The following is a 16,835-nucleotide window of genomic DNA, read 5'->3' on the forward strand; positions in this document are numbered from 1 at the left end:
TTATCTAATTTTTCTCTGTTTGGCTCTGTTTCCCTCTTTCTTTCAAGTTTAAACAACATAGGTCAAAGGTCTGAAGAAAAGTGTTTCTTTTTCATTTCTTTTTTTGATTTTCATTGTACGTGACATGGTGTTCTAGAATCAAGTCAGAGTGTCTGAATTCACTTCAACCTGGCCTCCAAATAGACATACAACTTTAAACAAGATAATTAATCTTATTGTTCCTTAATTTCCTTCTTAGTAATGGTTGCCTACCTCACAAGATGTTGTGAAAACAAATACTAACAGTGGTGAGGATAGAATAATATTTTGAACAGTGATTTGTAGCTTTTGAAGTACTATAATGTGCATTATCTCTTCTGATCTTTATAATAACCTCATATGGTAGACTGGATAGATATCTTTATCATTTTTCATGTAAAAAACTAAGACACTTAAGTTTTGGTAGTAGCAAGAAAAGTTTCTTAGGGAAGTCAAAAGTATCCCACCACTGTAATACCAAGAACAAGGAAATACAGGTGTTTTGCTGGCAAGGAACTTCAGAGAGGGCTGGGTGTTTGGCATTTCTCCTTCCAACATGCCTCAGGTTATTTACTAAGAGGAAAAGACAGTTCCTTGACCAAACTTTCTCCCCCACTTTTCCCACCAAAACTATTTGTAGTTGGTTATAGGAAAGTTAACAGAAAATAGTATGAGAGAGAGAGACAGAGACAGAGAGAGAGAGAGAGAGAGAGAGAGAGGGAGAGAGAGAGAGAGAGAGAGATAGAGAGAGAGAGAATGAGAATGTGTGTGTGTGTGTGTGTGTGTGATTTATAAGTATATATACTATATAAATACTGAGAATTATTGGACAATCATTGCTTTTATGTAGCAATTCATTCTCATCCATGCCCACTGACAATAGGATATTGAGGTTTCCTTCCCTCTGCCACCACTGGAAAGCTTGGTTATGTATTTAACTTCCAACTTCTGTCTTTGCAGCTTATGCTAGAACTTCATTCCAAGCACTGACTTGGGGTCTTGAAAAATCCACTTTGGGTGAGTCGTACACTACGTTATTAGGGTAACAACCAAAGCACAGTACACACTGTGTCTTAGAGAAAGGAAAAGAATCCTCTTTCATGTGTCTTAGCAGACGGACCTCTTCTTTTCTCCCTCATCCTGGTGTGGCAAATGTCATGTGTGTGTGTGCATGTGCACACGTGTACAAGCACATGCACACTCATTTATATATCAATTATGTATATATATAATGTGTGTGTGTGTATATATTCTGTGTGTGTGTATGTGTCTATAAAGGGCACCTAACAGTACAGGAGGTCTGAACACAGATATTAGCAGAAGTATGAGCTAAATTTCTAAAACTTGGCTTATGCTTCTTTTAGCTACTGCTTCAATAAATCCTTTTACTTTTTTCCTGTTTTCCACAGAGCAAGAAACATCAAATCTTAAAGTTAATTATGAATGGTATGATTAACAATCTTTCTCTCTAGCTTGGATTATGTCAATGATAAATAACTCTTTTTAATTATTATATTTGCCATGCTATCAGATCAATAGTACAATGTGTATTACCCTTCATTTTATTAAAAATATTATCATTAATATTTCGAGACATGGACTTACTCTGCCACCCAGGCTGGAGCACAGTGGCACGATCATGGCTCATGGCAGCCTCGACCTCCTGGGCTCAGGTGATCCTCTTACCTTAGCCTCCTGAGTAGCTGGAATGACAGGTGTGCACCATCACGCCAGGCTAACATTTTTTTTTTTTTTTTTTGTAGTGACAGGGTTTCCTTATGTTGCCCAGGCTGGTCTTGAACTTCTGAGCTCAAGCAATCATCCATCTTAGTCTCCCAAAGTTCTGGGATTACAGGTGTGAGCCACCATGTGCAGCCTCACGAGCATTATTTAGCTTCCTTTCTTGGGAAGAGGAACCTGTGAACATCTGCTTGGCACTGTGTTTTATTAGAGACACAGAGGGGAAATAAGAAAGCAAAAATAACAGAGGTAGCTGCTTTACAAAAGGCTAGGTTTAAAGAGTGGACAGACCATTAAAAAAATTTAATACTAGAGGTAGTTATTCAGAGCCTCCTAAATGCCAGAAAGTCTGGCTATCAAAACAGGTGAGATAATAGTCCTGTCCTAGAGCAATGTGCAATTAATCTAGAGCTGTAAAGTTTTAGACTCAGAAGGAAATTTGAGATAGTTTGCTTCATGCTTTTCATTTTACAGGTGGGAAAATATAACCATTGATGTGAAGTACAAGGGTTTTAGTTATGATGCTTTAGTTTCAAATCATAGAAATCTAAGTGAAAGAAGAATATAAAAGGGAACATGTATAGGCTCTCATAGCGAAAAAGTCTAAGGATAGTTTAGCTTTAGGCACAGCTAAATCAGGGTGGTCATGTAATTCTCTCTCTCTTTTTCTCTCTGCTATTTTTATTGGCTTCACTTTCCATTTTGTCTCATTATCGCCTGCCTCAAACAGGTTTTCTTCATTTGTGGGAATGATGATTGTCAGAAGCCCTATCATTCACAAACCTAAATAAGAAGGAGTTTTTCTGTTTCTTTTCGAGGCCAGAAAGGACCCCAAAAGTCTCTTATGGCTCAATCTGAGCCACTTTTCCACCACTCTGGTTTGACAGCCTTTCCAGTTGCACACGGAGTGGGGAGACTTGCTAAAAGAATTGTGAAGAGAGTGGGGAACTTACAGAATAACATAGCAGATATGGAAGGCGCTGAGACCAGAAAATGAGCCTCCTAGGTTATAAAATTTCCAGTATCAGTGCAGGCTGTGCCTGTTGAGGGCTATGATGTCCACTTCTATTGTCTGCCGTGATGTCCACTGCCAGATTTTGTACAAGAGCAACCACTATACCCAGCCTATATTTCAATTATTATTATTATTGGCCTTGTTCTATTATATATTTAATTTTAAACATCTTTAAGAATTTTCTTAAATATGTTTTATTATAAAATTAATTTCAATGTATTTTGGAAATAGGTGGCTGCAAATGTAACAAATGAATTAACCCTCTCAACGCTTCACTCTTTCTTTGCTGTTTACCAACATAGGGGTCTCACTAGCTGCTCTCATTTCTATTTAGTCTTATGAAAGGACTTAGCAATTCTTGTAATTTCATTGGTTTAACACGGGCAACTCCCAGAATTTTGTTCTCATGTTTTCTGTTGGGGTATTTAAAATGGATAGCCCTTTAGGTGAGAAATATACTACCATAGACCCACTGGTTAATTGGGGAAACAGAGGAATACTATTCAGCATTAAAAAGGGGGAAACCCTGTTGTTTGTGACAACATGGATGAACTTGGAGGACATTATGCTAAGTGAAATAAACAGGCACAGAAATACTGCGTGATCTCATTCATATGTGGTATCTACCAAAGTTGACCTCATAGAATTAGAAAGTAGAATGGCGGTTCTCAGAGGCTGGGGAGGGGAAGAGTAATGGGGAATAGGAGATATTGATCAAAGGGAAGAAAGTTCCAGTTAGACAGGAAGATAAGCTTTAATAATTTATTGCACAGAATGTGACTACAATAAATAATAATACATCATGTATTTTGAAATTACTTGAAGCATATAATTTGAAGATTTTCATTACAAAAGTGACAAGTATACGTGTTTGTTAATTAGCCTGACAATCATTCCACGTTGTAAACATATATCAAAACATCACATTTACCCTATAAATATATATGTTTTGTAAGTTAAAAATAAAGTTAAGAATATTTACAGACTCGATATTACTTTATTTAGGCTTCTATGCTTTTTAGTCATGCTATTCTATGTCTAACAAGCTAAAACACAGATCAGGCCCACATGTGTATAGACATGAAACAATGGCTATATGTAAAAATGTGATTGTATTCGATTCATTCGTTTTTAGCTCTGAAAATTTCATTTTCTGATAATCTATTTTTTCTGGAAATATACTTGCAGGTTACTAGAAAAATTAAGAGAAGTTATAAATGTAAGACATTTTAATCACTGGAGATTTTCCTACAAGAGACTCTTGAAGGTGAGTGCATCTACTTACTATGCTAATTCTCCCATTCTTCATATTGTTTTTGTGCTTGGACACTCATTAAAAGAGACAGGAAGCCCACATGTGAATTTATCAGGCTGTTCTTGTTCCAGAAGCTCTAAGAACAGGGGTGCAGGACTGAAAAAGCAGCTCCAGAGTATTGGCATTGAGTCCTCTTCCATCTTGTTGCTCTGCCCTTTTCACGAGATGCAGATTTCATCTCATGGTCCAAGACAGCTGCTCTACTTTTGCATAGTGACTGGCAAGAAAGTGAAAAAAAGTATGGCCTGGAGATACTCCTTTCCTTTCTATTTCTCAAAGGAAGTTCCACTTTTCACTCCTATGTTTGTCTAAAGAAGCTTTTTCTCCATCTTCTTTTCACCCAAGTTTTGAGGATTATGCATTAAATGTTTTCCACTCTAACTTTCTGTAAGTCTTATTTTGCTAACAATGGTAGTAGGGGCCTATTTGAGGGTTTGGATTAAAGACAGTTTAAGAGATGTGGAGATTCTAACATCAGAGGGAAGCTTAGGAAAAGCCATTGAGTTACTGTGTTGAACAAGATTTCAAGAATATTCTTGAGAATGTTAAAATTACTCATTCGATATTTATTGAGTACCAGTTTTGGTGTGGCCTTGTACAAAATCTAGGCACATCATAACAAAATTGGTAGATCTTGCTCTTGAGATCCTCACAATCTGAGCTGACCTGCTTCTCATTTTATCCTGCCAATAAAGGCTATGGTGCAATGTGTGTTATTCCCTCATTCTCCATTTCAGCAATGAAGTATTTTACTATGGGTGTCCCTGTGGGCAGGGTAAGGAGACAACTATATAAGTCAGTCTGAAATTGTAGTCTAAATACTTTACCCCCCCACCGTGACCCAGATTAGTTTGTCTTGACTAATGGAAAAGTTTCTATCTAAAAAACAATTTGGACTTTATCAAGACAAACTTTAAAGAGTTGAATATTTTATAATGAAGGATTACTGATTAGTTGGAATGATAGGTACTTTTTCCACTTATTTAATTTTCTTCTTTAAAAATAATATTTAAGTATAGGCTTTATAATAAAAGGGGAGGGCCAGGCACGGTGGCTCACACCTGTAATCCTAGCACTTTGGGAGGCTGAGGCGGGCTGATCACCAGAGATCAGGAGTTCAAGACCAGCCTGACCAATATGGTGAAACTCCATCTTAAAAAAAATAATAATAATAAAAGGGGAGGAAACCCTTTATTCCAAAAAGAGTTAAAAAATTATTCAATTTACACCCAGTTGAATTTAAGGGCCTCGAAAGTTAAAAGAAAGTCTGGGCACAGTGGCTCATGCTTGTAATCCTAGTGCAGAATACCCAAGGAGGGCAGATTATCTGAGGTCAGGAGTTCGAAAGCAGACTGGCCAACATGGTGAAACCGTGTCTCTACTAAAACCAAAAAATTAGCTGGATGTGGTGGCAGGTGCCTGTAATCCCAGCTACTTAGGAAGCTGAGGCAAGAGAATGGCTTGAACCCGGGAGGAGGAGGTAGCGGTGAGCCGATATCACGCCATTGCACCCTAGCCTGGGCGACAAAAGCAAGACTTCATCTCAAAAAATAAAAAAAGTTAAAAGGAAAATGAAAAGTAAAATACTCATTCTCTTACTTGTGTTTTTCAAATGATGACAAGGATGTAGTTTTGGCTTCAAGGAATTTAAAACTTAATTTCTTAGATTAAGTAGGATGTTTTCCTCCATAATAATTGTTGAAAGCTATGTAATTGTAGTAAAACTCACAACTCTTATGAAACAATATTTCTTTTATTGTTCTATTGGCATTGTGCTGTGATTTTTTATTTTGGGAGACAACACTTAAGAATATGAAAACTCTTCTACACCTTTCCTCTCATGTCAATAGGAGAAATTGTTTCCATGTCAACAGAGCAGTGAATTAATGAAATCACAAACAGAATAATCATTTCTTAACATTTTCATGTACATCAGAATATTTTCTCTTCTTAGTTTTTATGAGACATTATCACTGTATACATTATACTGTATCATATATAAATAAATCTAGGATATGCAGAAATCTAAAATTAATATCTTATTTTTTTAAACATTCAATTTATGTTGAAGCAAGGCTGTGGAAGGTCTTGCTTAGCAAGGCAGGAAAATTCAATTTAATTTTAAGGACAATGGGAAGTTATGAAATTTTTCTGAAGAGGAGCATGATAATATTGAAGTGAATTTGAGAAAGATTGATTCGGTAAAGATTTATTCTATGTATTAGACTGCAAATCCTAATGTAGGTAACTGGTTTAGGATATTTCAATAGCAGAGATGTGAAGCTGTAAGAGCCTGAATTGGGGTGATATTAGTTGTGGTGACCATAGTAGTCCCAGAGAGGAAAGAGAGGTTGAGAGAATTATTACTAAAGAATTGCGTCTCACTGCAATGTGGTGAAAACACTGGAATGTAAACTCTTTGAGAGCAGAGAACTTGACTTTAAAAAAAAAGCCTTTTTAATTATCCCTGTGCATAGAATTATTCCTGGTATTGATTGTTCCTCAATAAGCATTAAACAAATTAAGATAAAAGCAAGTAAATGTAATAAAATGTAATATGTGCTACAACAGGAGCAGAAAAAAAATGGCTTCATAGAAGAGGAGATACTTGAATTGTGCCTAGTGGATTGAGCTAGAATGTTTCAGAAAGACAAGAAGCGGAGAGGACATCAAGGCAGGGGAAGAGCCCCGGCTCTGAGGACTGAAACACCATGGTATGGGGATGAGCAATCACGAACAATCACCAGTGGTTTGCCATTTCTGAAGCACGCTTCACGAAGCCGGAAGGAGTAGAAGTTAGTGCTGGACTTGAAGAGCCTGGATATCAATATAAGGAGTTTTGACTTACAGATTTTTAAATAATTTAGCAGCATGAGGAAGTTTTTATCATAGAAAGAGATCTAGTGGAAGTAAATAGAAGGTTTAGTAAGACCTCCTGTATATTTAGAGTAAAACTTTTGAAGCCAGAGTCAAATGAGAAGGCTATTGCAACAATCTATAAAAGAGGTGATGAAGACCTGGATTAAGGAAGTGATGACAGGGATAAAGATCATGGCAAAGTTTTAAGAAAATACAGGTGTGGCCGGGACCGGTGACTCCAGCCTATAATTCCAGCACTTTGGGAGGCCGAGGAGGGTGGATCATGAGGTTAAGAGATCGAGACCATCCTGGTCAACATGGTGAAACCCCATCTCTACCAAAAATACAAAAATTAGCTGGGCATGGTGGCACGTGCCTGTAGTCCCAGCTATTCGGGAGGCTGAGGCAGAAAGATGGCTTGAACCCAGGAGGCAGAGGTTGCGGTAAGCTGAGATCATGCCATTGCACTCCAGCCTGGGTAATAAGAGTGAAACTCTGTCTCAAAAAAAAAAAAAAAAAAGGAAAATATAGGTGTTAGAAAATAAAGACAGGTGATGAATTAAAGGTGTACGACAGTGAAGCAGGCAGCAGAATCAAGGATGCATCCCAGGGCCAACTGGTCCAAAGGTGGGTACTATTACATACTGAGAAATGGAAACCAGGATGAGGAGGAGGAGAAGGAGGAGAAGGAAGAAGGAAAATATGGGCTAAATTTTAGGCATAATAGCTTTGAAATGTGAGGGGGGACAAGCAGCCAGGTTGGTTGGAGAGTGACCTGGGCCAGAGATACAGTTTGGGGAGTCGTTTGAGTCAAAATTAAGACATAGAGCTGGTTAATATTGTAGCAAGAGAGTGTGTTACCAGAAACAGATGTAGGTTGAAGATGAAACTCTAGGAAATACTCACATTTAATAGTCAAGTGGAGGAAGACAAATCTGCCAAGGAGAATAAAATTCAATGGCCAGGGTATCCGAGGAGAATCAGCAAAGCCTTTGCATCAGACTCACTGAAGGCTTTAAAAATTATAGACAGAACTGGGAAGGGGAATTTCAATAAGGAGATGTTAGATCAGAAATATAATTAAGATTCAAGGGAGATAAACACTTAAAAATAATCATCAAATTTGCGAGATAAAGAGTGACAGGTAAACTTTCTGTGAACTATTTCATCAGAGTGGTGCAACTAGAAGCCAGATTTTAAATAAACTGGGAACTAATAGGTCACAAGTCAATAATTACAGTCTTCCTCTAAACAGTCTATTGTGAGATGGAGGAAGAAAGAGAGTGACAGCTAAAGAAAAAGTAAAGATTGGGTACAGTGTCATTTTGTGTGTTTATGTTTTATATAGATGGGAGCAATGTGAACATCCAGATTCTTATCACCAGCCTTGACAACCATCCCCTGGGCTCATGGTCTTATGTCCATATGAATATTTGATACATCTTAAAATTCTTCCAGGCACCTCAAATTCAACATTCCATCTTCTACTCTAAGCCACTTCTTCCTTCTATATTTCATACCACCTTTCAATAAACCAGTCTAGAAGCCTGTAACCCATCCTTCACTGACCACGTCAAATAACTGATCACCTTCTATATAGCTTGAATGCACATACATATCCCCCTTTCTATTCCCTGGTGCAGATCCTAATCCTCTCTTATCTAGACTCCATCCTCCATCTTGTTTCAGAGTGATTATTCTGGGGACTTTGACCCCTCTTGTCCCTTCTCTGCCAGACACTTTAATGGCTATCCACTGCCCCACAGGACAAAGACCCATACTCCTTAGCAAGAACTCCAATGGGTGGCCTCTCATGATCTAACCTCTACATGCCAAAGAGGACTCATCTCCAGTAATACCAAAATGGTGATAGTTCCCTGAGCACAACTTCTTCTCACGCTTTCCGTTGTTTCTCCCACTCTCCTCCTTTATCTAGAATATCTTTCTGTGCTTTCTCTAGTTAGCTAACCCCTACTCATCTTTCAGGGTTTTACCTAAAAATTATACTCATTATTTAAAGTCTCCTCTTAAAGCCTCCCATCCTCCCGCAGTGTGGTTGAGTACCATTTCTCTATACTGCTATAGTGCTCTATATACGTTATAATCATAGACTTCCTCACACTGATTGAAGATGTCTATATGTGCCTGTCTCTCCTTGGATTTTGAACTCCTTGAGATCAGCGATGATGCCTTGCTGCTTTTGTACCTTGTTATTTAGCATATCACCTGGTTCATGGTAATTGCTCAAATGCTTGTACAACTACACTGAGCAGTTGAAGGAGAAGAGTAAAATTGCTCAAGAGAGGAGAATCCATACAAAGAGATTTGAAAAGAGGTGGTTGAGAATGGAGTAAGGATGACACATTAGGGGACAATTTTGAATAGAAGAGAAGTCTTTAACGATGTGCCTAAGAGGAAGCAGGTAAGGATGGAGATCAATGAAAGTGGTAAGAAATGAAAGGAGTTTCAGGCTGCAGATTCAATTCTATTTGTTAAATAGGTTATTGGACAGAATGACTGTTCTACTATAACTTGATAAAGATGGTGGTGAGGAAATATATATGACATACTTGCTGGGAAATTAAAAGCACATCTTAGATGTAAATACTTCGGAAACATTTTATTCTGGAATGTGGCATCTCCTCTGGCTAATTCATATACTTGAAATTCTTTTTCGAGGCAAACTTTTAGAGACACTTGTGGCATTTTCTTTGCATATGTGTGCAAATGTTTGCACCTGAAGATCTTTGCTTTTCTGCCAGATTGCAGACTTGTCACTAGAGCTGGGATTGGTCATTGTGACATTGCCATGCATGGACTCCAGTGAAGCATGACTCACAACAATGCTGCTCACGCTACGGGAAGAGTAACTGTAAATCATTTTGAGGAAGGCAGATTTTGTGTTGATCTCTTGCTTACAAATAATAACATAGCATTTGGGGAAGAATGTGCAACTCAGGATTCCATAGTTAGATATTAATATGACAATAATCTCCACAGCTGGTAAATATTTGCCAAATGTGGTAGCATAGATAGGAATGAATGTGATCCAAGCTATGAAGTAAATGAGCATGCCAAATGTTATGAATTTGGCTTCATTGTAATTCTCAGGTAATTTCCTGCCTTTGAAAGCAAATATGAAGCAAATGAGGGCCAGGATGGCAATATAGCCCAACATGGTGCCAAATGCAAGTATGGATCCCTCCTGACACTCCAGGATGATGACTCTGGGCAAGGAGACATTCACCTCTACAGTAGGTGCTGCAAAGATTAGCCAGAGTGTGCAAATGATAACCTGGATACCTGTGCAAGTGAAGATAATAAGGATTGGTTTATAGAGGCACTTCAGAAATTTCTGTAATTTGGGATCAAAGCTGAAGGCTAGCAAAATTTTTAGGGACTTCGTCAAAATGCAGGAGATGCAGAGAGTAAAGCTCACTCCAAACAGTGTCTGCCTGGTTTTACATGTGAAGTCTTGTGGTTCTCCAACGAAAAAGCTCGTACTGGCAAAATTGAGGAAATGACAGAGAAGGATCACGTAGCAGACTCTTAATCCCCCGGATGATTTCACAACAGGTGTGTTCAGGTTTCTTGTGAATATTATGCCAACAACCAGAACAAATATGATTCCCAGTAGGGAGAGGATCAGGAGCAGGATAGCCAAGGAGTCATTCCAGTTGAGATATTCCACTTCCTTTTCAAAGCACATAGTGCTCCTAACAGGGGCCCACTGAGTTTCGTTGTTACATAAAAGGCAGTGAGGCATATCTAAAAGACAGAGGAGATGCAGGTACATTGTCAACATTTAAAGTAGGTGATAGTCCACAATACTACAAATGAGATTCCTCTTCTGTAATAGTTCTGACGAAAGAACAGATATAGATCATTGTCACATTGGTTACTTATTAAAATAAAATATGCACAAACTCAAAGAAAGTGAAAGAGAAAGGGTAAAAGTGAGGAGAAAGGGAAAGAAAGAGAAAAAAGAGAAAGAAAAAAAGCCAGCTGGATTGTGAATGTTTAGGAAATAAATACACTCACAATAGATGCTAGCCTTTTATGTATTTGCTATTATATGTGATGGTTCCAGCACACTTTTTTTTTTTTTTTGAGAGGGAGTCTTGCTCTGTTGCCCAGGCTAGAGTGCAGCAGTGGTGTGATCTCTGCTCACTGCAACCTCTGCCTCCTGAGTTCAAGAGATTCTCCTGCCTCAGCCTTCCGAGTAGCTGGAATTATAGGCGCCTACCACTGTGCCCAGCTAATTTTTGTAATTTTAGTAGACACAGGGTTTCACCGTCTTGGCCAGGCTGGTCTTGACCTCCTGACCTCGTGATCCACCTGCCTCAGCCTCCCATAGTGCTGGGATTACAGGCATGAGCCACCACACCTGTCCAGTTCCCGCACTTTAAGAATAAGGCTTTGGAATCAGACATAGCTTTCCTTATCTCTTCCGCTTATAATTCCTGTAAACTTGAACAAACTAGCTGAACTTTCTGAGCCTACTTCAGAATCTCCAATGTCTCAAAAAGTAATAAAATAAAAGATTCTGCCTCATTGGGATGCCACACTTAATGAGGCAGTAACTGTAAAATGCTTCACACAGAGCATTACACAATGTGTGGGAGCTGCTATAGCTAGTAAAGGTGCAATTCTTTTAAAAGCAGAGCCAATATGGCTAGATCACTCTAAGAGCTTGAAGTGTCTTTTTAAAAGTGAGATAATGGAAAATTGTAATCAATGGCAATTGATGAAGAATTAAAGTTTATTTTTTTCTCCAAGTAGTGGGTAAATCTGAGCCTCTTGAACTGGGTAGTGATCGTTGAAAAGTATTTATGCTGATTCTGGCTGCAGGGCAGTACAAATAGCTGATGTTAGAGTTGTGTCTCTAGAAATGATATTACATTTGTTCCCCATTCTAGTCACCCAAAGTTGGTGAGTCCCAGCTACATCCAAAGGGCTCTGTCAGGGCATTCATCTGAGTACACCCCACAGTGCCTGTACAACTCTTTAAAATTGTGTGTTCTTTATTAACCTCAACGTAAGGTTGTATTTCCGTTTATAAACTTCATGACTCTTCCAGCCTCCTCCTCTTTCTGAACTCCATTCCCTTAACATATCTGTTCTTTTCTGTTTGCCCCATAACCACAGTTGCTAGTGTCTGCCATTTTTTTTTGTCCAGTGGATGTTTATTAGCCTTATCTAGGTATGAGAGTTGTGTGTTAGAGACGAAGAGAGGACTAGCAGGTGGCATCCTTTGGGTTTTCCTAACTCCTAGCTTATCCTCCAATGTGTCTTCAGTCTTCTACATTTGTTTGTGGAAGCGACTTACTCTGGTTACCAAAAGAAAGCCCAGGAACAGCCTTTAAAGAGTCCCATACATCTTTATGGAAAATAGACGTTACATACTCCTTGGTGTTTTTATTTCTCTCATTTGGATGATAATTGGTAGTTACCATGTTGCCTGAAAAACTCCCTCCCTAATTATCTAATTTTTTAGGCAGTGGTGTAGCATTTTTATTTACTGATCATTTAAATGCTCAATTCCACTAATATGAACATTATTAAATATACACAAGAAATGGGATATTTTTAAATGTGAGATAATAAAATGCAGGTAGATATAAAGTTGTGATACTCTCAGGTTGGAATAAATGGCATTTTTTTTTTGGTGACACAACAACAGAACATGAATCTTGGAATATTTTCATTGGTATGCTTCTCTCCTTGAAGCCAATAAGCAAAAAGAATAGGTATTTGGGAACTATTCCAGTTTTGGAATCTCAGCTTTTCTGCAAGATGAATGGGAATGCTCCAATAAACAAGGAAATCTGATGCTTTTAAAGTAGGCTTTACTTCACGGGAAGTGCTCATAGTTTCTTTTAAGGTTCCTAAGGCTGCTGAGCTCACTCTTATACTTTAATTTGTGTAATTTGCTTTTATCTTGTCAAATGTTTAAAGATAGGCTTGGCAAACAATCAGTTACTAGCATCTCATCCTTGTCAATAGTTGGTCCCTTGCCTAACAGAAGAAGTTTCTTTTAGGTTTCACTTTTGCTTCTTGGTAGATATAATAAGATTTCCAGGATGTGCGCACCTATTTCTTAATTCCAGGTGCCTCTGGGTTTCTATTATGTTTAGTTAATTCAACATTTACTTATTTGTATTTTTTATACCTCAGTTACGAGCCAAGCACATCTGTATAGGGATACATGGACAAAATTAACTTGTATCACTTTAAGAGGTGCATACTTTAGAAAGTATGAGTGAAGGAATGACATTTTCCCTTGGAGGTAAAGTAACTTTTACAACTCTATTATTTATTGGTTGTGCACCCGTTGATAGAATAGAGCAAATTCCAAGATAAAATGAAATTTCACTGGAATTTAATTTTACAGGAGCACATGAAGCTTTTTCAATTTTTTTTTGAATGAAAGAACAAACCAAAATAAAATTCATGCAAAGAAAAAAAAAAAAGCCTCAGAGAATGGTTCAGGTAGATCACTGTCCACGTGGAGTGACTGTAATTACCTGTCTGATTACTGTAGTGATTTTCAGGACAGTTCTCACATTCATAGCAACAGATGTGTTGACTTCTCGTAGTTTTCTTCATTTGCCCAGGAGTGCATTCTTTGGAGCATTTAGATTGAATTTTCTGTATTAAAAGTGAAAAGAAATCACAAGTAAATTTGTAAAAAGAATTATCCTAATCAATTATCCTCGGCTTAATTTAAGATATATTTACTAAATACTATTGTGGTATTTGTTTCATAGGACTATAGAATCTTTCTGCCATCTTGAAAAATGTAAACAAGCTTTTAGGGTGGAGAAGTCGCTTTAAGAAGAACACAGTTTTTGTTGCATTAATAACTTCTGTAAGCAAATTATGGAAATTAACCCTTTCAGAAGTCCCTAGCAGAGGGAGAAATGCGTAGTAATACAACTAAACAAAATAATGATGGTTTGGTAAGTTTCAATCCCATGTTGAATGAAGGATTCCACTAGATAAGAAAATAGCAAATGACTAGATTTTTGTATTCTTTAAAAGAAAGTTCTTGTTACCCTGTTAAGGAGCATGTCCTGTCAAACTCTAAAAAAAAAACAGAAAAAACATATTAAGCTTAAAATACAATTTAAAATTTAATGTTCTCTAATTTAATATTAGAATATTAGTTTTAAAAGACAGCTCTAAATATAGAAATAATATTCAAATAATCTTGAGAATTCAAGTTATAATTTGCCTGTCACAATTTGAATCACATGCAGCATTCTACTTTTATGGAACTCTAGCTAGTTGCATTTTGGCTGTGTTATTATTTTCCATTCATAGGCCCTTTCTTATGATACACCTTGTGAGAAAAATCTACTTTATCATGTTACTTTTACCCTTGGAGCAGAGCAGAATGGTTAAACGAATCTTTCTCAAGATTCTTTTATCAGTTATTTCTTACTCTGGAACATAACTGAAGTACTAAACTAACCAGGAAGAATGCAAATAATCTGTCTGAGAGAGAAAAGATTCAGTATCCCGGGTCTGCAAGCACTGGTTTCCTTTTTCTCTCCAGTTATTGCTGACCTGGGTCTTCAGCAGGCAGTATATATGCCTTGTGAATTCCGCACAGCAAACTTTTTTTTTTTTTTTTTTTGAGACAGAGTTTCGCTCCTGTTACCCAGGCTGGAGTGCAATGGCGCAATCTCGGCTCACCGAAACCGCTGCCTCCTGGATTCAGGCAATTCTCCTGCCTCAGCCTCCTGAGTAGCTGGGATTACAGGTACGTGCCACCATGCCCAGCTATTTTTTGTATTTTTAGTGGAAACGGGGTTTCACCAAGTTGACCAGGATGGTCCCGATCTCTTGACCTCGTGATCCACCCACCTCGGCCTCCCAAAGTGCTGGGATTACAGGCGTGAACCACCGTGCCCGGCTAGCAAACTTTTAAAGTATTCATTTTCCTGGAGGGTGCTCAGAGGACATAGAAAGATTTAACTATGAGATAAAGCCAGACATTGTTAGGGTCCCTTCTCTCCCTCTGCATCAAGAGCAAAGATAGTCTAAAATCTTGTATTGATTACTTTAGACTTCAATTGAGTTAGGATTATCTGGTATTTTGTACTATGAGTTTTAGTGATTTACCAGAAATGTAAATAGTCCAACTAGCATGCAAATTGGCATATCCTAAAATCTGACCTAAATGATCTCAGATGTTGTTGATTTTTAATGTGTCATAGAAATAATTATGGGTGTCTCCAACAGAAAGAAAGATTTGTCTCACTTTTCGTAGTGGTCAACCTCTTCCATTTAGTCCCTAAGAGCCTCACTTAGTTATCTGTCATTCTATCACCTTCTCTTCATTAAATGAATTTTCTACAGAGTCTGGAGATAAGTATTGATAACAATTAATGATGTTTCTTGCAAAACTAATAATCATCTCTGTATTCAAACAGAAAACGAATCAGAGCATGTTTTAAAAGTTTCATTGTGAGTTACGTATTTAGCAGAGTGCTGGGTTTGTAATGTAATTGTGAGGATAATGATAAGGAAAATGAAGATGGTAACACTGACAGTTTGAGAACACAGAAGAATGGCTACATTTCTGTCTTTTAAGGAAAAAGCAACTTTACTAAAACTTTTACAGCCCGGGGAAATCAGATTAAGGGAAGTGGTTTACAGCATTACTATGTTCATTCTTTCATTCACCAAGTATTTGTTGAGTGCCTAGCTATATGTCAGGCACTGTTCTAATTGTTGAAGACACAGTGGGGAATACAACACAAATATTTTATCTCATAGACCTTAAGTTCTAGTTGACAAGACTGACAGCGTTAAAAAAAGCAAAATGTAGAGAATGACAGATAGTTGTAAGTTCTAAGGAGAAAAATAAGGATAGGACAGTGAATAGGAACTACTGGTTGATGTTGCAATTTTAAATAAGGTGTCCAGGGAAAGGCTTACTGAGGTGGTGACATTTTAGAAAAGACAAGATGGGATAAGAAAATTAATTGCATGAACATCAGAGAAAACTGTTATAGGCAAAGAAAACAGGGACAAAGTCCTTGGGCCAGTAGAAGGGAAGGCATGCATGGAAGACTGAAAGCCTGTGGGATTTCAAGAGGGGTGTAGAGTAAGGGGAGGGTGGGACATAAAGTCAGGAAGGTACTAGGGGTAGGTTGTGTAGAATTTTTAAAGACACTAGCTTTTACCCTCAGAGAAATAGGATGTAATCAAAGGATTCTGAGCTGAGCACTATATTTTATAGGATCACTCGCATCTCTGTTTTGAAAACAGACCGAAGGGGATTGGGTGTGGTGGCTCACGCCTGAAATTCTGGCACTTTGGGAGGCCAACGAGGGTGGCTCACAAGGTCAGGAGTTTGAGACTAGCCTGGCCAACATGGACCCTGACTCTACTAAAAATACAAAAATGAGCTGGGCATGGTGGCACACACCTGTAATCCCAGCTACTCAGGAGGCTGAGGCCAGAGAATTGCTTGAACCTGGGTGGTGGAGGTTGCAGTGAGCTGAGATTGTGCCACTGCATCAATCTGGACAACAGAGCAAAAGTTCATCTTGGGTAAACAGCAGCAGCAGCAGCAGCAACAACAACAATAACAGACAAAAATAAACAGATCGAAGGGATAAGAGCAGAGGCAGAAAACCTTCTACAATAATCTGGGTGAGAAGTTATTGCAACAGCAGTGGAGTAGGTAGTAAAAAGTGTTCAGGTTCTGGACACATTTTGAAAGTAAAACTCATTGGTTAGGGAGTGTGACTGAAAGAGAGGTGACAAGCGTCCCAGCGGGTTCTCTCATGAGCAACTAAAAGAAGGGAGTTGCTATTTATTGAGAGGTGAGTAGGTTGGGAGAGAATGCCAGCTCTGTTTTGGAGATTTAAG

General features: G+C 38.1%; 1 protein-coding gene across 1 annotated transcript in view; it reads right to left on the reverse strand.

Moving 5' to 3' along the window:
* Positions 1 to 9,563: 9,563 nt before the first annotated feature.
* The window catches only part of GPRC6A (G protein-coupled receptor class C group 6 member A), a 34,113-nt gene continuing 26,841 nt past the window's right edge, over positions 9,564 to 16,835 (reverse strand). The window contains exons 5-6 of the mRNA XM_002746896.6: positions 13,475 to 13,598; positions 9,564 to 10,715 (exon numbers count right to left, since the gene is read on the reverse strand). Of these exons, the coding sequence (XP_002746942.2) occupies positions 9,601 to 10,715; positions 13,475 to 13,598 (1,239 nt within the window). The 3' untranslated portion in view covers positions 9,564 to 9,600. The remainder of the gene's footprint in view (positions 10,716 to 13,474; positions 13,599 to 16,835) is intronic.

Source organism: Callithrix jacchus, chromosome 4 (genome assembly GCF_049354715.1).
Source record: "Callithrix jacchus isolate 240 chromosome 4, calJac240_pri, whole genome shotgun sequence".
NCBI classification, from domain to species: Eukaryota; Metazoa; Chordata; class Mammalia; order Primates; family Cebidae; genus Callithrix; species Callithrix jacchus.